The sequence below is a fragment of the Sebastes fasciatus genome, chromosome 5 (genome assembly GCF_043250625.1).
Source record: "Sebastes fasciatus isolate fSebFas1 chromosome 5, fSebFas1.pri, whole genome shotgun sequence".
NCBI lineage: Eukaryota > Metazoa > Chordata > Actinopteri > Perciformes > Sebastidae > Sebastes > Sebastes fasciatus.
The window spans coordinates 14,882,768-14,904,968 of NC_133799.1; the positions used below are offsets into that span (position 1 = coordinate 14,882,768).

Genomic DNA, 22,201 nt, shown 5'->3' on the forward strand with positions numbered 1-22,201 from the left:
AGGTCTTTGCTGTGGGTAACTCCTTGAGTTTGATCCAGCATGTTGTACGAGTTTAAAGAACCACCTTTGATTTTATCGAGTTCAAAACACAGTACTCAGAGTGAGAAGTCGTGCTCCAGCTTGTCTCAACATCTACACTTGCTTGTAGATTTCTTGATAAATCTGACTCACACTGTAATTCTGGTTTGCTCGTTCAAAACTCCCGTCTTACTCAATCTCAGCTGTGAATGTGTTATTGCACTTTAGAGAAACTAATAATGAAAAGATTAGCTTTTTACTGCAATCTTTACTACAACACTTGACAAATAAATTACATCCCTGCATAATGTTGCATAGCACCAGTGTTTGCAGTTACATTCAAATACAGAAAACACTGAATCCAGTTTTTTGGCAACTAAACGCATGAACAGACCTTAAAAAGGCCCAGTAAACTTCTCAACAGCATCCTGAACTCCATTACATACAGTACTGTCATGAAACACTTTTTGTTTCCAGTTCCAGCTCTTTTACTCGAGCTCCAGTTTCATGTTCAATAGAGGGAACTTATTTGGTGTTTCATATTGCACGTCACAGAAATCGGTAACCATGCACTTAAGAGGATTTGGTTTGACATGGAAGTCCGTATCAGACATGTGAAGTCCTGTTCCCAGCATCATCATCATCCTCCTCCCTGATCCGTGTCCTCTGGAGGTTGGACAGCTGTCAGCTGATCAATATGACATCATCACTTTCAGGAACTCTGCAACAACATGAGCCAAAAAGAGGTATGAGACATCTGATGTCTCATCAACACCACCATATAAAATACATGCATTAGGTCATTAATAAGGTTGCTTAATTGATGCATCAGCAAATATCTCAACACATTTTTTGTCATAAGTTACACACATTGACCTATGTTCTAAAATATTTGAGTCCTGTTTCTTTTGAGATGTTACACCCGACCATAGACTGTATATAAGACGTAGTCACCGTGAGTCACCCATTGGTTTGTGGGCTGCCGTATTGAAGGGGCGTGTCTAGAAGTTAATCCATAAATTGCGAAAACTTGCAAAAACTCTCGTGAGACTCTCTGCCCGATGGCCTATCCTAACCTGAACTATACTGAAGCCTTGAGTTCAGCATTTTGTCTATCACCATCGTTTTTCAACAAGAAGTGAGACCAGAAGGTGGAGCCAAGTAAAAATGAAAGCTGAATAAGACATTTTTAGGCAACCAAAATGTTATAATTAACTTTCATGAACTGAAAACACACTGTGAAAGGGTCGTGTCTAGAAGGTAACACCCATATTATGAAACTCTCACAAGATGGTTAAGGTTAGGCATTGGCCTCGAATGGTTAAGGTTAGGATAGGTCATCGGGCAGCGAGTCTTGTGAGAGTTTTTGCAAGTGTTCGCAATTTGGGGGCGACGTTCTACACACGACCCTGCGAAAGAGTTAAAGCTGTAATACGAAAACATGGACAACGCCGTGGTAGCGACCTGTCAATCACAAGGTAGCCACGCCCTAAAGCATACCCTGTCTTATGGTCTATTTGACTCTAAATGGGACCATAATTTACTAAATGAACATCATGCTGTATTGAAGAAGACTTGAAACTAGTGATTGAGACCATAAACTCATGTTTACAATGTTTACTGAGGTAATAAATCAAGTGAGAAGTAGGTTCATTTTCTCATAGACTTCTATACAATCAGACTTCTTTTTGCAACCAGAGGAGTCGCCCCCTGCTGGCTATTAGAAAGAATGCAAGTTTAAGGCACTTCAGCATGTCTCAAAGGTCACGGGAAGTTAAATTCAGCGGCACCCACAGCTGCATGTTCAGACCGGTGAGGTTTCTCTTGCTTCATCACTAAACTGTTGTTGTTAATCTCCTACGGGTTTCTGGTGATTGTACCCAGTCTGAGAATAAATCCCCCAAAACAAGCACATTGAAAATGCGTCAGCATGTGTCCTGAACACTTTCTTGTGTTTGGCTGTTTGCTCTCAAGAGAAACAGCTAAATGTGTTCCTGTTTCATCAAATCTGTTAACAATTAGACATTTTTTCCTTCATCTTTATGATCTGCCATAAGCAGCACATTTTTACTGCTGAGTCTCAGACTCTCTATTCCACAAACTGCTGCAGCCGTTTGAGGATGTGAATGTATTTCACAGAGGGAAAGGAAGTCGTGTCTAATCATTCTCATGGAGAGCAAAACCGACTGTACTACTGTATTCATATATTGCTTCTATGCACAGCGTAGCACTCCCTTTGTCAAATTTCTTTCAAACATAATATCCGCTCTACAGCTAAGGTGCTGTACTATACTTTGTAATCAGGTAGATAATGTGTGTCATTGTGAGAATCTGAGGAGCTACTTATAGAGTTACAACCTTTTCTGTTCATCATTCAATTTCATTCACAAGACTCTTGAGCCACAATACATTATTTCAACTGACAAACTTGATATATTGATTCCAAATAACAAACGGATGGCGACTCTTGCTCCTCTACTTGCTTTCCAAACAAGATAACTTAATGCAGTAGAAGAAGATAACCGTAGGAAGAGGCTAATCGCATGCAGATGAAATTTCATCCAGTAAGACATTAACATGTTAGCTGAGAACGCTGATCTAATTTTGTGAGCAGAGAGAGACAAAGACGCTTGTAAAAATGAAATTTGGTCAGTTTAGAGGCTCCAAATGACTTCAATTACTGAATCTGTGTAGCTTGACGAGAGTACTCCTAATGATAACGAGTCAGCCAACTCTTAAAAGGCCAGTGGCAGTTATACGCTCATCTCCACAGAGTAGATGCACAACCAATTGTCAGTCTTGCATTACGTTGCACTATTACACATTATTACATAATGGCTCTGTAACTGAAACTAAACTTCCTTAAACACAACCGGATGGCTCGTGATAGAGATGTGGAGGAAGCGGGAAAGACAGCAGAGTGAGAGTGTTAATGTCTGATAATGATGGAAGAGCCCTGAGAGGAAAAACTGATACTTATACTGTAAGAAAATATTTATATGTATTCAGTTCTTTCCCACTGACTCAAAATACTTTTTACAAACAATTGAGGCTCTGGCTTGCAGAAAATAATAGTTGATGGTAAATACTGCACAATGCTATTCAAAGGACTACAGTAGTTGCTTTTCTGGGAATTTCTTTTTGCCCTCAGTCATAAAATGGACTTGTGCTTTTTAAAAAGATACAGTATGTAGGATATGGCGGCATCTAGTGGTGTGGTTGCAGATTGCAACTAACTGAGCACCCCTCCGCTCACTTCTCCCTTTCCAAGACTGCGGTAACGTGAGCCGCTGAGTGTAAAACCGTATTAACGACGTTCGCCTCACTCTGAGGCCATCCTCACCATAATAACACTACTTTAGGAGCAACAGAAGTCAGACGGCAGCTGGCAGTACCATGTTTTTGTACTCTGCAGCTCACGTTACCACAGTTTCATACACGTGTCGGAGAACTATGATGGCCTTCAGGTACCGTAAAAACATGAAAGGCTCTCTCTAGAGCCAGTGTTTGGTTTGTGCGTTCTGGGCTACTGTAGACACATGGCGGACTCTGTGAAGAGGATCCGCTCCCTATGTAGATATGAAGGGCTCATTCTAAGCTAACAAAAACACAACGATTCTTAGTTTCAGGTGATTATACACTAATGAAAACATAGTTATGAATATTATACAGTGGAAACCGCTTATAGTGATCACGGTTACAGTGATCAACCACTTATATGGATCAAAAATCTTGAGACAGACTCACTGTTATACAAATGACACTGTTTAAATGATTTGCTTATAGTAATCAAGTAGTCCGCTTACAGTGTTCATTTTGGTCAAGTCATTTTCTCTGAATAAAAAAACGAATGGGCACAGAGACAGCACCTGTGGGTGAAACGTGGCCGACCGGCTCCTCGGCATCGCAGTGCCGGTGTCGTGCCAAAAAGTGATCATCCGCCAAAAATTGATTGCATTCACAGAAGCGTGTGCAGCTTCTTAAAGCTGCATCGGCCAGTTTATAGTCTACAGTTTCTATAAGCCATCTGTGAATCATTATAATTACAGTCTAAATCTAAATATAAACAAGGACATTAGACATTCCAAACACATTATCGGAAACAATAGTAGCCTATTATTGCCTACATCACGTAAATGACATGCCTTGACAATTAAACTGCAAACACTTGCACTTGATTATGAGTGGCAATCAATTTTTGGCGGACAATCACTTTTTGGCACGACACCTGCAGCTCATGCAGACCGACGCCCGTCTCCCTCCATGCCGCAATGATGCACTTTTAAGTAGGAGGATGGAGACAACCAAGTCTGGTGTCTATTTACAGTTAAATCTTTCCCCGTTCAAAAAACAGGAAAATGTAATATTATATTTAAAAGTTATGAAATTTGTTTTTACAAATCTCTAAGAATGCAGAACCAAAAGCCAAAGTAAGACATCACAGTTTGTGCTGCTTTTGGTTGAGCATTGTTACTTTTCATCTTCGTAGAAATAGACAGATAAAGAGGAAGCAATGACTTTTCAACAATATTGGTCAGAAATGTCCACTGAAGGAGATAAGAAGTGATGGAGAAACAGAGGATGCAGTGTCATCCTTTTACAAAATAACACACAAACACAAACACAAGAGAGCAACTGAGCTACACTGTATTGCATTAAAGGAGTTAAACTCGCACCACACACCACCCTCCAATCAAATAACTCTTCCCAACTAACCACCGTGCTTTTACAAGAACTTTTCCGGCTCACTTGGCTGAGTCTTAACTGAGTGTTGACTGTGGCCTGTTTATTTGGGAGGCAACACAGCACAGCGAGGAGGGAGCGATGGCCGGGGGGTGAAAGGGAGTGGAAGAGGGGGGATCTTCCCAGTGCACAGCCTCAGTTTCTCTGTAATCAGCCCATCACTGGGTGTGTCTGCATAGCTCCCACCACTAATTTCGTTGCTCTCAAACCACGTAAGAGCGAGCCAAACCACAGCGTGGAGGAAACTCCAGTCTGCTGCCTGCTGATGGTAGAGATTGGCTCATAGAAAAGGAATGAGCAGAAAACGTATAGACGCATACGACGTCTTGCTGTAGCAACAAGGTGTAAGCAAAGCAAACTACTCAGAAATGTTTCAATATGTGTAATGTTTCCACATCTGTTATGAGTGATTTACTGAGTTAGGGTCACATTAAAGCATCCATTATTAAAACATCCATTCGGCCCGAATGTAACGATTGGATGGGCTTTCATTGGAAAGGAGTTGGCATCCCTTTTTTCTAGTGTATCCTTGCTACTTTCTCAACATTACCGACCCTAGCTTTAATATAACATTGTGTGATATTTTCTCAGTTTTGCTCCTCTACATTGTTGACAAATCTCTTACACACAAAAAGAAATCAAACTACTCATTCGGTTCTTAAAACCAGCTTGAAGCACCTGACAAAACATTTGATGCTTCCAGCTTCTCAAATTGTAAGGGTGTGTTGCTTTTCTCTGTTTTATAATCACTGTAGACTAAATATCTTTGGGTTTTGGACCGTTGGTCAGACAAAACAAGACAATTGAAGATACCACCTTGGACTTTGGACTCATTTTTCACTATTTTATAATATTTCATAGACATCTAATATTTCAATTAATTGAAAATAATCAGCCGATTAATCAATATTGAAAATACTCATTAGTCGCAGCTCTACATCTTTCCCAGCAAAATCCAAAACTAAAGTTGAACATGACAATTAAAGAGCGCAAACTCTTGTGTCATTGATTTCCGATGCAACGCAAAAAAAAACACAAATTGGTTGTATATCAAAGATAATTTAAACTAGAATTACCACCTCGTGGTTGTATGCTTCCGCCAACCAGTCAAGTTGCAGTTTACATCCATTTCTGTCCAAAATGTCATCACTTTATCATTTTATACTTTTAGACATTTCTGTGAAATTGTCATAATTATCATATGAATTATTGATTTATGGCCAAAAATGTATTTTGTGAGGTCACAGTGACCTTTCACCACCAAATTCAAATCAGTTCATCCTCGAGTCCAAGTGGACGTTTGTGCCAAAGTCGAAGAAGTTCTCTCAAGGCGTTCTTGAGATATCACGTTCATGAGAATTGGTCGGATGGACAGACGTATGTATGGACAACCCGAAACATAATGCCTCCAGGCACGGTCGTCGCCGGCATGGAGGCATAACAACCAAATCATCTTTCAGATTTCTAAATTTGAGCAAACCCCTCCGGTTGAAGTACATCAGAGCAATTTCTTATAACAATGGGGATAATTTTTCCCCCGGCTGTAAAACTGATCAAAGAAAGAAAAGTTCTAATAGTCTATAAACAACCGTCCTACAGTAGTGTGACATTACTAAGCCGGTTGTCAGTTTGAATCCCAAATCAACTGTGAACATACAAGCAGAGGAAAAAGAGACCTTGAGCGTTTAAACCACGACGTCGCTCATGGTTCAGTGATGAGAAGTCATGTTTGCACGGTGTAGCTTCCAGGTGTGAATGTGTGTTGTATCTAGTCTGTGATGTGTGTACAGAAGTGTGTGAGTGAGTAATGATTCAACATTATGAAAGCATCATAACATGACAGTAAACACCATCATACCGCTGGCAGCAGCACAACACGGAGTATCTGACGTGAACGTCCGTCTGACTGGCCTCCTCTGCAACAGGAAAATCTTTCTGCTCTCTGAGGAACTTCTGTAGGTCCGTCAGCGGGAATCCGTTCTTTTGGAAGCTCTGTTGGTGAAAACAGAAAGAAATGCAAGCAAATAAAACATCAACATTGCATAGCAGCACCTTTTTTTTTCCATACAAGACGTTAGAGTCTAATTCCACACTGGATAATGAAGAAGAATCTCGACAACATGGAACAAATCAGCTAATCGTTGTGAGGAGTTCTGTGAAATATTTCTCATGGATTTCCGGGTAACTGAACTCCCTTTCATGGCGTAGGAAGATTTAAAGTTGAATCTATAAAGAGCCCAAGCTTTCACCTCACTAACACCGAACCGAAGCAGAAGTACCTTGATGGTCTCATAGGAGTCAGTGATGAGGGCGATGAAGAGCGACAGCACCATGTAGATGAACAGGGAGATGAAGGAGTAGAGGTAGGCCCGGCTGAAGATCCACACCAACGTGTTTGTGTCCTTCAGCTGGGCGAAGGTGGTGAACATGTCGTCGCCGTTCAACAGGGAGAAGAGGCACTCGGCCACGCGACTCAGACCCTCAAACTAGAGAGAGATGGAAGAGGAGACGTTGATGAAAGCTGCAAATGCTATAAACGGTTAACACAAGGGTAGTGGATCGAGATAACTCTGAGGGATTTTGAGATGATGAACAGGATAGCAAAGCAGAAAAATATATTTCTGCTACACAATTTCCAATCTTTGATTTTTGCTTGTGAATTACTGGATTTGTTTTTACATATTCAGGCACCTAAAACGTTTTCATATAAAAGAAACTGAGAAAAGAAAAATGGTTGAACTGGCAAGAACTTGTTAGCAAAGCAAACGTTGGGAACCACAAGACGATGCAAGAAGTGTGTTCAAGAAAACAACATGTCGTGCCTTTATTAGGGATGCACCGATACTGATATCGGATATGGATGGAGCCACTCTATTCAATTCAGCTCTATGTTTGTATACTATATTTATTATAGACTGGAATTTGAGCAATTTGTTGCTGCATTAAAAAGGTTTACACTTGAATTGTAATTCTTGTTCATTTTTAAGACTTTTTTACCAAGAAGCTGGTGTACGATTTATTATTTGAATAATAAATAACAATTCAGTTAATGTATATCTATGTATTTATTTGTCAAATTTAGTTTAACAAAGTTAGGAACGCAATGTTTAAGTCAAGCCTGATGTTGCCTGACACATAAAAGAATGATCCCAGTCACTTCCACACAGTGAGGCATACAGCTTATTAATCAAACACTGGTATCGGATCGGTATCGGCCGATACCCAAAGCCCAGGCAATGCTATCGGTATCGGATCTGAGAAAGTCAGATCAGCGTATCAGATCAGTGTATCCCTAGCCTTTCTGCTGTACATTTTCCAATGAGCATCTTTTGTCTGTAGATTTAACATATTTCTGTTTTTTTAAAAGCGCTTGTACAAAACAAAAATGTTGTTCCTTACAGAGATAGGGTTACAAAGAAGGAGGAGAAGGAGCTGCAGAAGCATGACGGTTTGATAGAGGTGGGAAGATAAAGACAAACAAAGAGACAGATGGCTGAAAAGGGAGAGCCTGAAAACCAGACACGAACATCAGGAAAGAAGCAAAGTTTCCTCAGAAAGTGATAGTATCTAAATACAACATCCTGACGGTATAGATTCCGGCACTTGAAGACGTGTGGGATGGCAAGTCCTAGAACATCCTCTGTTTATCCCTTCAGTAAATACACAGAGGATCCTGGAGGGGCTGACAGAACACTAAAGGGGACTCCCCCAGCCGCCGCAATGTAAATATCGTGAACAGGTCTCAGTTGACTGTAACGTTGGACAACCGCAGGCATATAGCAAAAGTGCAAGTCACTGAAACTGCTGACAATAATGTAATTAATCCTGTGCACCATTTGTGATACAATTGGTCCTATTTAGAAATTAAAAGTTGTAAAAAAGCATCATTATTGGATATGATTCTCAAGTCCATAAATCAAGAGCATGTGAGTAAACTGACCTGACACACTTCAAATCAGTCCACAACATATTTACAGTAGGTACTCCTCTTCAGTTTTAAGATTATCAACACATTCAGTCAGTGAGACGTCATTTTAGCCCCGGGGGCGGCTGATCTCAGTCTATCTCACATCTGTCTCTCCTACGGTAAGAGAACTGCCTTGTTTAGACGCCCACTGCTGCGCGGACTTCCGTAAATAATTTATCTTAACGGGCGAGGGCAGCTAAACACAGAAATTTTTTCCCTGATGGCACTCGCTGTCAAAGGATCTCCCAATTAAGGTCAAGCTGTAGGTCTCGCCTGTCCAAATGTCCCTTGAATACAGTTAAATATCTCTTGACTACATAGTAAGGCTGTCCTCGACCAAAAAAATTCGTAGTTGACTAACACTCGATATGATTTTGGCGACTAAATCGATTAGTTGATTTAATCCACAGATCTCTAAGTTTCTCCACAAAGAATCACGCAAAAGCACAACTTTAAATTTCTTTCTTGGAAATAAGTCATTCAGCATGAAAAAGCATAAAAAAATGACTAAGAAATCTTCGTCGACTAAGACCAAAACGACCGATTAGTTGCTGCGTCGACTAAGAGGGGGCAGTCTTACTATAAAGCATACAAAAACAATTACGATATATTACATTTTCTATCATTTTCTGTTTCTTACTTTCTTTAAAAGTGCAGTAAACTTTCTCCATTGAGGGCAAAACATCGGATTGCTTCGTGGTGACTTTGGGGGTTAAGATGCTGATCATGACATCCCCAGTTTGAGCTCTGCAGAGGATCTTTGTTGCATGTCAGCCCCCTTTTTTCTCCCCTTATTTCCTATCACCTCTGCACTTTCCTCTGTCTGACGTTGTATTTCTAAGACCCATCTCAAACAATGGCTTAAGGCAAATCAGAACTGCAATCACTTAACTTGACATGTTGCATAATGTATTTTGTCTTTACTACTTGTGTGTATTGTATATTTGTATCTGTTGTCTATTGTATCTGCATATAGGGACTAAGGATGAAAAAAGCATTCTTGCTAACTCCTGCATGTTTACATCCTGTATTTTATACTGATGTTCATTAACGTGCTCTGTGCCTATCAAATAAATAAAAGGGAAATAAATCCCCCCAAAATACTTAAAAATGTGGTTGTTTCTATCAGAGGCAAGGCTTTGAGTGCGTGTGTTGCACATGCATGAACGTGGAAAGAACTTGTGTCCCGGTTTAAGTCGCAAGGACAGAAAGCTGCTCTCACTGAAGCTGGAAGGTTCATGGACCAGACATAGACTGACATCTAGTGGTTATATGTTCAGTGTGTTCAAAACACACTAAAAAGGACAATGAGGGCGCCTGGGTTAGCTCAGTTGGTAGAGCGGGCGTCCATGTATCAAGGCTTGGTCCTGACCGCGGCGGCCCGGGTTCGAATCCGGCCTGTGGCCCTTTCCGCATCCACTCTCTCTCTCCCCCCTTTCAAGGCTCTATCCACTGTCCTCAATAAAAATGGAAAAATGCCCCCAAAAAAATAACTTTAAAAAAAAACACTAAAAGGACAATGATGTGAAGTTGTTCCTGGAAAAGGAAACCATGTTTGCAGTTTCCTCAATTTGCAGGACATGTTGACACAGCAATTCAAAAGCTAATTAACTGGAAGTGGGAGAAAGTCTGATACGTTGCAGTTTTGTGAAACATATTTGAGAAAACCTATGAATCATAGCAAACAATCACCTGTATTCTTTCCTTTTTAAATAGGGTAAACATGAGTTACCTTTGTGTCTTTATTATGCAAGCAAACAGAAAAGGTTTAAGAGCAAAACTATCGACATGCAATCAAAAAATGTTTTATTGTAATTCCAAAGGTTTTGCTTGTGAATCCAAAAGTTTTATTTACGGTTGTTGAGCTGAATCTCGTGGGCTGGACCTACGCTGACAGATGTAAGACACATTTCTATTGCCAACTATTTACCAATTTTACATTATACTACTACATTACTTAATTATTTTACATTAATTTTAATTTTTATAAATATATTGTAGACAGGAAACATAAATTCAATATTTCCCAGTATGAATCCGCACATTAAAAAAAAGTCAGTCTTCATAGATTGTGTTCAATCACAGAATGCTGTTTCAGCCAATTTAAAGATGCATGTTTGGGAACTCCTAATGCAACCTTATTCTTGAGGCCTCAGCAGTTCTGCAGGAAGAGGGCAAAGTCACTAAAAAGAGCCTAAATAGTTCCCCTAATATCCCACAACCCTGACAATAACAACAGATTTACCGCCCAGCAACGGCCCCGTCATAAACTCACTTCTCTAATCCCCTGGCTCTCAGGCCTCCACATCCTCAAACCAGTTAAGAGAGTTACCTTCTCATGATACGGCCCCAGTACGATCCACCCGCAGAAGGTGTAGCCGAGGTAGATCATGCCAGCGCAGCAGCAGAAACGCAGGACCTTGGGGAAGGCTGCTTTCATAGTTAAAATTAACACCTAGACAAGAAGTATGGAGACATGAAGAAATTGTTGAACCACAAGTGAGTCATGAAAGAATATGTGAGGACATTTGATGATTAGTGGTGGAGAGGGATTGAGAAACATTCACAGACTCACGTTGTATTTCTGGAAGTATCCCAGGTACCTGATCACGCTGACCCACACCATTAATGTAGACGTTCCCAGGAAGATACTGCACACATCATAGCTGGTCAGACTCTACAGGAGAGGAAAACAAAATCACAAAGAGCACTGAGAAATATGTTTGTCTTACTGGTAAATCCGGCCTCAGTGAAGCCCTGCGGGGTCAGCTAATATTTAGTTAGTGAATGTGGCCCACCCCGGCCTCTGGTGCACTGTCTAGGGTAACTCAAGTTACATTTTAAGTTAACTTAAAGCTACTTAAGCGTCTCTAAGCATGATTTTATTGCAACAAGCACGTTATTTGGGAGACATGATCCGTGTGGATTGTTTTATATGGGCTTAAAGTACAACGTGGAACTGCAACAGAGGAAAGTCCTATCAATTGTTAACTTGTGTGCGACATAATGTGACATTTTGCATTTGTGTTCTAGGGTTATAAAACAAGTAAGTAAAACTTTATTTATAAAGCACATGATTACAAAGTGCTTCACACACAAATAAAACATTGAACAATGAGACAGACCAAAGATTAATTACAATATGAAACACAGAACAATGAGAGACAGACCAAACTAAAACATACTGGGATGAGACCTATGGGCTTGCCTATAAAGATGTGTTTTTAGAAGGCGCTTAAAGCAGTCCAGAGATTCAGCAGCTCTGATAGATTGGGTGAGGTGATTCCAGAGGTATGGAGCTAAGACAGAAAAGGCCTGATCACCTTTTGTTTCGCAGTTGGAGCAGGCGATGGATAAAAGGCTGAGATTTGAGGATCGGAGTGGTCGACAGGTAGGATAAGGAACTAGGAGATCAGAAATGTAACTGGGGGCATGGTCATGCATTGCCTTATATGTTATTAAAAGGATCTTATAGTTTATTCTGAATTTTACAGGAAGACAAAGGAGGGACGCCAGAACAGGGATGTGGCACAGTCGGCTAGTTCTGGTTAATAACCTGGCAGCTGCATTTTGAACAAACTGTAGGCGATTTTAGCAGTTTGACTGAGGCAGGTGTAGAGGGAATTACAATAGTCTAGACGGGAGAAAATGAAAGTGTGAACAAATAGTTAAAGATCCGTAGAAGACAAGATGCATCTGCACATGTGATGTTTCTTAGCTGGAGAAAACAGGACTGGATAATCAAAAGTCATATACTTTATGGGTGATAGCAAAAGTCCTAGTGGTAGGATTGATGTTTGAATGAAATGGGCCAATAAACTGATCAACTGCAGTGGCAAAGTGATCAGGTCCAATGAAAAGAACGTCGGTTTTGTCCGGGTTTAAGTGGAGAAAATCAAGAGATATCCATTTTGTAAAAGTTTTGCCTAAAAGTCTAAATCTAAAACTTCCCTCTACGGTAGATACATTTATTCAGTTTGTCTTGTTCCCCTCTTCCACCAGATTCCAGGAAGGAAACTGGTCAAAAGTTTCTTGTTCTCTCTATCCTTATATATTACCACCCCAAACAGATACTTTATCTTTCTTTTATCATTCAACGAGGAGTCATCCAGTTTTTTTCTGTTGTTGGTTTTATAGTTTCTTCATTTCCCTTTTTGAGCTGACTTGACAAATTGAAGTCCCAGTGAAACGGAAGTTAGAGCGTCTTGAGCTTCTGTACTGCCAGTATTCCCCAGTGAAACTGAATATTTGACAGTGTACAGTTACAAGAGGGATTTAAATGAAATCCTTCGCATTTGATTGGACCGTTAAAAAGCGTGCAGGCTTATAATGTAGCGCCATACGGAGCTACGGGGAACACACCTCCCTTGTCGCTAAAAATTGCAGATTGATGGATGGATGTCATGATATTAATGGTTGAAATTGGTTGGTACTAGCTTGCATATGCACGTCATGCTTTGTTTTACATTAAGAAAAGATGATTGGATTGTGAAATAAATATACTAAGAAATTGATTTGTAATTTTTTCTGCATATATTGTTAAATTGGTGCACAATATGAAAGGGTTAAAAAGGCTTTTTTCATTTCATCTTGACTTTAAGGATTTTTTAATTTGAGACGTAACAATGCTAGACGTTTTGACTTGTTAAAGCAGGAAAAGAAAAGGTGGAATTATTAACATTAATGACACATTTCCAAATCACCGACAAGAGTTACCCTCAACAGCTAACTAAAAACTCACAACAGGAGACCAGCAGTGCTTTCCTGCGAAACAAAAGTCTCATAAAGTATATTTCTACTTCCGTCAAGCTTGGGGTAAAACACTCAACATGGTGGCTATAAAAAGGACAAACAGTCAGGTTAAAATAAACATGACTTTACAGTGTCTATGTTTAATCTTTTTCACTCCAAAGTCCACCAGACGCTGCGACACTCCCAGAATGTTATTTTTCAATTGCTTCATAAATCACTGGACGTAAAACCAAAGGTGAAACCATGCAGTTAGCTCCACATCTATGACGCTGACTGACCTCTCAGCTGACTTTACTTAAAAGGATAGTTCGGTGTAGTCAGTGTATTACCTACAGTAGATGACGAGATGAAAAATAATAAATATCAGTTTAAGTGTGTGCTATATTTAGAATGTTTTTGCCGGTTTACCTTGGCGTGAGACAGCTACACAGTCTATATTTCTGATGGGGAGCTGAAGCCATTATCTCTGCTCTTGCCAAAGCAACCAGATTCCATTGAAAAAAACAGTAATTTTACCTCACAGAACACGGGAGTTGCTGGTCTAACGCTGCCTCGATCGGTTAGTTTGTTTGTGTTATTGTGTGACGGACAGAGGCAGTGGTAGACCAGAGAGCCCCGTGATCTGCGAGTTAAAATTTCAAGATTTTTTCAATGAGTCTGGTGGTTTTGGCGAGAGCATAGATGGATTCAACGGCTTCAGTTCCTCGTCGGAAAGAGCTGTCTGACAACAAGGTAAGGCGGTGAAAATATTCTAAATATAACTTACACTTAAAGTAATATTGATTTTTTTTTAGGTGGGCCTTTCTGGTGTTTTTCAAATGTGTTTTGCTGCCGGCCCCGTCCACAGCAGTAAATTACTTTGCTTCCGTGTACTAACTCCTGTCTGCTTCCCCAAACTGGAAGCTTGCCATCTGCCATCTACTGTGCTGCTGCTGTGTAGTAATCCAAGTCTGTTTTGGACCCTTTATAGTAGCCTTCTCTCTAAGACAGAAGTGCATGATTTAGTTTACCTTTGCTTGTATTTCCATCTTCAGTATGGATCCACAAATGGCCAAGAGGTCGCTCACGATGACCAGCGCATACCAGCCATTCAGAAACTCCCTCTGGTCGTCCTCACACACTTTACCATTGTAGTTCTCATGGAAGTATCTGGAGAATCTCTGAAAATACGCAAATGCAAACTCAGTCTCTTATAGAAAAAGATCTACAACACGGCATCAGACCAATTAATGACAAAAAGTAAATTCTGGAGAGACAATATTATTCTACCAGTAGCAAAAAGCCTGCAGATTGTGCAAGAGGAATTCATCCACATATGATATGAATAATGTGTCACATTATTGCCGCTATTGTGACATTCAGCTTAAGAAAAGGGGAAGTGACAAAGACTGAAAATTTTAGATTCCCTGCACGATAGAGCGTGAGCAGAGTCTGAAGAGCTGACCTGCAGTAACCGTACAGCCAGTACGATAGAGCGGCTGCACATCACAGCCGACGTGAGGCAAACCAGTATGACGAAGCCATCAAACACCAGCAGATAGTGTGTGTTCTTTTGAGCTGGAACAGAGACAAAGTATGCGAGTGTTTATCTTTTACATAATTCCCTCACACTCAGTACTGATAACTACACGGTTACAGGAAAACGCCTCACTAACAGCCAACAGTAAAAGGCATTTACATTGTTTGAGCCAAATAGTTTTGTTTCTATGTTTTCAGAAAAATACAGAAGATTTGGTGAACATGTAGTACATGAACATAAATTATAGATAATCACATATTTACAGGCGACCTATCACCTATCACAGAGTGAATATATTACAGTAGGCTACTAATTCAACTCTCTAGGGCTACCCTGTCGGCTGTTTTGGTCTTAGTCGACTAAGATTTAAGGTTTAAGTTTAGGTTTTAAAGGTTATTTCTTTAGTCGATTAGCGTTTTTTCCATGCTGAATGACTTATTTCCATTAAACTTATGAGCACATCTCTGGTAAACACAAGACTTAAAGTGGTGCTTTTGTGTGATTCTTTGTGGAGCAACTCAGTTTTACAGATCTGTCGACAAAATCACTCACAAACAAACACTCATACGACTTTGACGACTAAGAATTTCTTTGGTCGAGGACAGCCCTACATCCCTCATGTAAGCTCTTCCTTTGAACCTTTCAACTTTATAATAATGTGCGTATGTAAATATTACAAATATGCATATGTATGATAACTTCTGTCTGCACTCTAAAATAGCCAAATTGTACAAACAGCTCTTAATAGCATGATCTGTCTTGTTTTTGCTTTTACTGTTTATTTTATTTCCTGTTTTTTTTATTATTTATTTCTTCTAGGGCTGCAACTAACGATTATTTTCATTGACAATTAATCTGTCGATTATTTTCTCGATTAGTTGTTTGGTCTATAAAATGTCAAAAAATTGTGAAAAATGTTGTTTTGTCCACAACTCAAAGATACTCAGTTTACTGTCGTAGAGGAGTAAAGAAACCCGAAAATATTCTCATTTAGGAAGCTGAAATCAGACAATTTAGATTGTTTTTTTTAATTACTCAAACCGATATTTGGCAATTAATTTAAAAGTTGACAACTAATCGATTAATCGGTGCAGCTCTAATTTCTTCATTAGGTTAGACAATTACACCTTACCCGTTCCAGATATCTTCCAGTCTCGACATGCATAGCTCTGAGCGTCTATGTCCAGGAATATTTTCACCTTTCCACTATGACACTGGTTGTCAAACGTTATCTAGGAGGCCAAAGGAAAGTAGATTAGTAAAACGATGAGGACAGTAGTTGTCTTAACATCACATGCTATGTGGGCAGTAAGTTTCAAGAATACTACAACGCATATTTGGATTTTTGTTTTTATCTGTGGTTTATATGCTCAACACAAAACGGTTAAAAATTGGTTTCTTGAAATTGTCTTTGCGACAACTCTCAATGATGGAAAGTGTCAAATTGTTCACCCGGCTCATGCACACTTCATTTCATAATGACAGAAAACATGGCTGAACCGTACCGTGACGTAGAACAAGTAGCAGTCAGGTAACTCCCGTGAGCGCACCGTCTGTAGGTTGATTCCTTTCAGCTGAAAGGTCATATTGATGTTAACAAGCCTGAAAACAAAATTGAGGGTTTTAATGTACGTCAGAGAAAAGCTGCAGCCAAATAAATTTCATTGATGGGAGCAGGTATACCTGTAAAAGTCCAGATCAAAAAAGGAGGAATTCTGGGTTTTCCATTGGTTTGCAGTCTTTGGATCATGTGACATACAAACTGAGAGAGGAGATGAACAGAGAAAATGAACATCTGCTATTGACCCAAAAGCTCTTGTATGTTGTTTCTCATAATATTAATGACTTACTCATTCAGGTTCTACCATAACAATGAATGTTAAACCTTTTAAATGTTAAATTAATCTGAAAAAAAGGTTCCCTCTCACCTCTCTCCAGCTGTGCATCTATGTCATAGGCCTCCTCTGAGGGCTCCACGCTGCCTCTCTTGTAGTACTCTTTACAGATGATGAGAGGCAGCAGACGGCCGTCTTCATCCTCGCCGTAGCCGATGGGGCCCACGGAGAGCCGGCCCAACTGGCTGTACTATAAATATCAGAAGCCTCAGGTAAAACAAACTGTACCAGGGTGATTTACATAATGTTGGAGAGAAGCTGCGTCACACACATAGCTTGCATAAAACAACACACGTAGTCTGCATATTACAAGAACCCTGACGAAGGCCACAAGCTGAAACGCGTTGGTTGTACATTAAAGTTAAAGATTAAAGATTTTCCCTTCTCCGTGCACCTTGGAAGTAGGTGAAGTTGTGCCAGAAACCCCCACTCCGATTCTACAAATATTAAAAGGTGCTAAATGCGAGATTGGGAGCGTTACTATTGCCTCCGCAAAGCTCTCAACATGGCAACAGCTGAGCCGGCGGCTCCTAGATAACGGCGCTAACAGTGCTAACTTGGGTTGCTTTGATCCGCCAGGATTTCAGTTTTCTGGTCTTCGTCTTGGGCCTTTCTCGACTTCACTTGGTCTCGGTTCCATGGACTCTTTCTGGACTATTTCTGATCCTCAATCCACTTGTGAACATTTCAGTCGTCGTATCAATTGACATGCGCATGTGCACTTTTTCTGTTTGTTTGTTTCGTTTTATTTTGTTCATTTCTGTCATGTCTATTTGTCCGCTTTTTTTTTCTTTTGTTGTAAAAAGGAAAAATCTTCATAAATAAAATATATTTTAAAAAAAACAACGTTAACTGGGGGGGAACCGGAGGGTGGGTGCTACGCTTTCCAGGATGGCGCCGTCGGTCGGAACGGCATTATCAGCTGTAACCGCAGTATGAGAGCAGTGCAGAGCTGTGTACGTGAGCTAGCCAGTAGGGCACGCTGTCATGCACGAACATGCACTAAAAGCATTCACTGCCGGCCCGGCTTTGTCAACAAAGCACGAAGAAGTGAAGTGACTTCATTCTCTGCTCAGGTAGACATTACTCCGCTATATCTTTACATAACAAATAGTTGATCGCTGCTATATTAATACTCTGGATATCGTATTGAGAACCTTTAATGTTATAATCTCGAAAATCTCTGTTTTGTTCTCTATGGCGATAAGCAGTAATTCCGGTGTGTTTTGGGATCTCACTTCCCAGAGATCCAAACAGGGTCGCCTTTTCCCGGGAATGTCGCCACAGTTCGTAATACTGCAAACGCAAGGGCTTTAATCAGTGGGCGATAGGCTCAATCACCATTGTGTTACCTCATCAAACCTCAGCCCTCATTATCTAAAAGCAACAGCAGGAAGTGAAGGTGTGTAAGGTGAGGTGGTTGAACTTGCCTGATCCAAGACATAAAACAGGCTGTCGTAGACATTTTGTTGGGTGTAGACAGCAACACTGTAGTCGTCCTCATCCGTCCCGCTGTAGTCCTTCAGGAACAAGTTTTTGAGGGCCATCGTGTTCTCCTCCTTGTAGGACACCACCAGCTGGTTGCTGAGGCCGAACAGGATGAGCTACGGAGGAAACAGGGAACAGTTGTGTTTCATGTAGATGCACAGTGAAGGTAACCAACTACATTTATTCCTATTTAGTATTTGGACTTGTTGGGGTATTTTCAAAGCCAAGACAGTAACACTTTTTGGGAATATTTCTCTTAATGCATGAACTCATTATGGACTTTATTAAGTCATTTCCAATTTCTCAGCTTACTACACCGATGTGTCTTCTCAGCATTTTAAAGATCACATACAACTAGGGCTGCAACTAATGATTATTTTCATCATCGATTAATCTGTTGATTATTTTTTTCTATTAAATCGATTAATTGTTTGGTCTATGAAATGTCAGAAAATGGTGAAAATGGTTCCAAAAGCCCAAGATGACGTCTTCAAATGTCTTGTTTTGTCTACAACTCAAAGATATTCAGTTTCCTGTCAAAGAGGAGTAAAGAAACCAGAAAATATTCACATTTAAGAAGCTGGAAATAGAGATTTTTGACTGTTTTTCATAAAAAAAAAATATTTAACCCTATTAATCGATTATCAAAATAGTGGGCAATAAATGTAATAGTTGACAACTAATCAATGAATCGTTGCAGCTTTACGTACAACAAAAGACTTTCTAGCTTTAAAAGAAGTAATTTTACTTCTTAAGTAAAAACTTGATGAAGTAATTGTTCTCTCGAGTAGTTTTTCTGTTTTGTTTTAGTTTCCTTTTGTCCACTGCTGAAACAACTAAATTATTTTCTAGTGCAACATAAGAACAAATAATTGTCAGTTTAACAAGCAGCAAGAGGAGCAAGGGTCAAATGTGGGTGGGTGGGGTTAATTTATTTCATCATCTTCCATTTGAAAAGAAACAGAAACTCAGATTCTGTGTCAAATTGTGTCCCAACATTACTACATGCCTTGGACTGATAACAGCTCTAAGAGGTATTTTTTCAGGGTGGATCTTCTTCTTTCCTAATCTACATTAATCCCACTGTACATACTTGTGTGGTGATCATGACGATTTTCAGGATCTGCACCACAAGTTTCCACGGTATGTGTCGTCTGGCTCTGTACTTCTCACATGGACTCATGAAGTAATACTTCAGGTCATCTCTCAGGGTCTCCTCTTTGATATCTTGAGTGGACACAGAGCTGAAACAAACAACATCTCATATCATGAGTATGAAAGTAGGAAAAAGGCCAAGATGGAGCACTAAAAAAGCAGAAGTGAAAGCTACAGTTATTTCATGATAATTTTACTTGAGCAATCATCTTTCACAGGAAGGGACTCCATGTACCAGCACACTGCCTGCATTCATGGAGCTGCCTGGGTTTAAGTCCAAGGTTAGTTCAGGGAGTGCACTTTCAATATTTCCCCCAACAGTGTGTCGCCTACAAGCTGAGTCCATGACAAGAGTGCAAATCTCCTAGTAGTTGTTGGAAATTAACCTTTAACTTTGTTAAATTACACATTTTTACAGTTGTTTTCAGCTGAATGTGTTGTTTTAAATACCTGTCTGCTCCTGACAGGAAGAATTAATGACTGGTGTTGTTTTTAAGGTAAGACAACAATAATGAGCAATAATGAACAATATGTAGGTCATGTAAAAAAGGCTTTATGTTCATTTTGGAAACTTTTTCACTTCTCCTAGTAGTTGTTGTAAATTAACATTTAACTTTGTTTAATTACACATTTTTTAAATTTTTTTTCAGCTGAATGTGTTGTTTTAAATACCTGTCTGCTCCTGACAGGAAGAATGAATGACTGGTTTTCTTGTTTTTAAGGTAAAATAACAATATGTAGGTCATGTAAAAAAGGCTTTATGTTCATTTTGGCAACTTTTTCACTTTATCCTACATATTACATCTCAGAGACATTTTTTTAAATGTTTTTTAACATGCTCATAAACTAGTTTTGAAGGAAAAAACAACTTACCTGATTGAATTGCTCCTTTCCAGATATCGATCCAGTAATTCCATGACTGATTATCCACGTGGACTCAGCAGTTAATCCAGTGTGTAGTTGTCAAAAGACTGACAGACAGACAGTTGAAGCACAGAGAGAAGTCTGTTCAGCTGGACTGTTCTGAGACACCACGCACCTTCCAGTCAGCCAATCAGGAAATGAGTTTCAGGCGGCGCAAAGGTTCCCAATCTACGGTCCGCAGACCCGCCAGTGGTCACCGAGGGGATCGAAATGGGTCTAAGGCAAAACATATTAAAGGTCCCATATCATGCCCATTTTCACATTCATACTTGTATATTATGTTTCTATTAGAACATGTTTAAATTCTGTAATATTAAAAAAAACTTTATTTTTCCTCATACTGTCTGCCTGAATATACCTGTATTTACCGTCTTTCTGAAACACTCCGTTTTAGTGCATTTCAACAGAATTGCAACGGAATTGCGTTGCTAGGCAAAAGTTTGGGTCCATGTTTACTTCCTGTCAGCAGATGTTATTTACATACACTGCAACAGGAAATAAACTGGACCGTGTAATGGTCTATATATTGTATATTTGTGACATCACAAATGGACAGAAATCCTAACAGCTTGTTTCAAACGCACAATTTCTGAATACGGGCTGTGTGTATTTCTCCTTATATTGGGCATTTTGATAGTTTAATAGTATTTATATAGCACTTAAACCTGCTTTATAATATAAAAGTCATGAAAAACGTTTTACAATATGGGACCTTTAAGATGTTTGTCGCCTCTGTTCTTCAATTATTGTTGAGATTACATGACAATGACTCTATCCCCAAAATGTTGTCTCTATTTCTTAATTATCATTTTGTTATTTTATGCTTTATTTATTTCAGAAATAACATTCTGGTGGGAAACACTTTTATTTTGTTGACAAAAACGGTCCGCCAGAGTCAGACATCAGAACTGCGCCCATTGCAACGGTCTGGTATAAAGAAATAACAGACCGTAGAATGCTGTGATTGACCAATCAGAGTAGAGTATTCAACAAAGATGTGTAATAAATCAAGTGAGAAGTAGGATTTTTTTCTCATAGACTTCTATACAATCAGATTTCTTTTTGCAACCAGAGGAGTCGCCCCCTGCTGGTTATTAGAAACAAATGCAAGATCAAGTCACTTCTGCATTGGCTTCACTTTTCAGAACCAAAGGTAGCCCACTGATGTAAACTCCTCCATGGGTGCTAAAAGTCCAGAAAACAAGGAAATTACGTCAATGTTATATAACATCACTGACATACCGGTAATCCAATCCAGACACTTGTCAGATAGGGTTTTGACTAACATCTGTTTGGTTCTCACATTGCTCTAAAGAAAGAGTAGGCTGATATTTATTTAAATAATTTCGTTAAATAGGATTGCGGCCTGTGACCTGTCAGCATTTGGCATCCAGGTGTAATTTTACCCTATAGTAGCCTACAACGTGTGGCGCATTTTATGGGCAAAAATCCAGCGGCAACATCTAATGATGCAACTTTCCAAGTTTACCAACCATTAATTTAGACGCTCAAGGTAAGGAGGTAAAAAAAAAAAAAGGAGCAAAAAAATCTCATTTAAAACCTTCAAATGTATTAATACCCAATAAGTTATGGCTTTCATTCCACCTCCTTATCCGTCTCTCATGCAGTTTTCATCCTGGTAATAGACAACCCTCCCTGTTGACTCTGCTGACCATCTTTTGAAATGCAGAAAAAAAACAGTTAATCTTACTGGTACGCTTAGGTTTTTGTTTTTTTTGT

General features: G+C 39.6%; 1 protein-coding gene across 2 annotated transcripts; it reads right to left on the reverse strand.

Moving 5' to 3' along the window:
- Positions 1 to 51: 51 nt before the first annotated feature.
- Positions 52 to 20,597, reverse strand: mcoln2 (mucolipin TRP cation channel 2). Of its 2 annotated transcripts, none has more exons than XM_074635210.1 (14): positions 20,411 to 20,597; positions 19,476 to 19,626; positions 18,325 to 18,498; positions 16,928 to 17,084; positions 16,683 to 16,761; positions 16,505 to 16,601; positions 16,132 to 16,231; positions 14,925 to 15,037; positions 14,491 to 14,640; positions 11,304 to 11,405; positions 11,061 to 11,183; positions 7,041 to 7,247; positions 6,620 to 6,753; positions 52 to 739 (listed from the first exon to the last, which is right to left on the reverse strand). In XM_074635210.1, the coding sequence occupies exons 1-14, from the start codon at positions 20,452 to 20,454 to the stop codon at positions 703 to 705; spliced, it is 1,668 nt and encodes a 555-aa protein (XP_074491311.1). In that variant the 5' UTR covers positions 20,455 to 20,597; the 3' UTR covers positions 52 to 702. The 2 variants fall into 2 exon arrangements, with proteins under 2 accessions (XP_074491311.1, XP_074491312.1); XM_074635211.1 differs by having other exon boundaries at positions 16,928 to 17,079; positions 20,411 to 20,546.
- Between the last annotated feature and the right edge of the window lie 1,604 nt (positions 20,598 to 22,201).

What these genes read in the sequence shown, in the direction of transcription:
- mcoln2 (XM_074635210.1), bottom strand. Translation starts at nt 20,454, where the DNA reads ATGGAATTACTGGATCGATATCTGGAAAGGAGCAATTCAATCAG. An exon ending in GCTACTTGTTCTACGTCACG is followed by an intron (nt 16,232 to 16,504) that starts GTACGGTTCAGC and finishes TTGGCCTCCTAG; the next exon opens with ATAACGTTTGACAACCAGTG. An exon ending in GATACTTCCAGAAATACAAC is followed by an intron (nt 11,184 to 11,303) that starts GTGAGTCTGTGA and finishes CTTCTTGTCTAG; the next exon opens with GTGTTAATTTTAACTATGAA.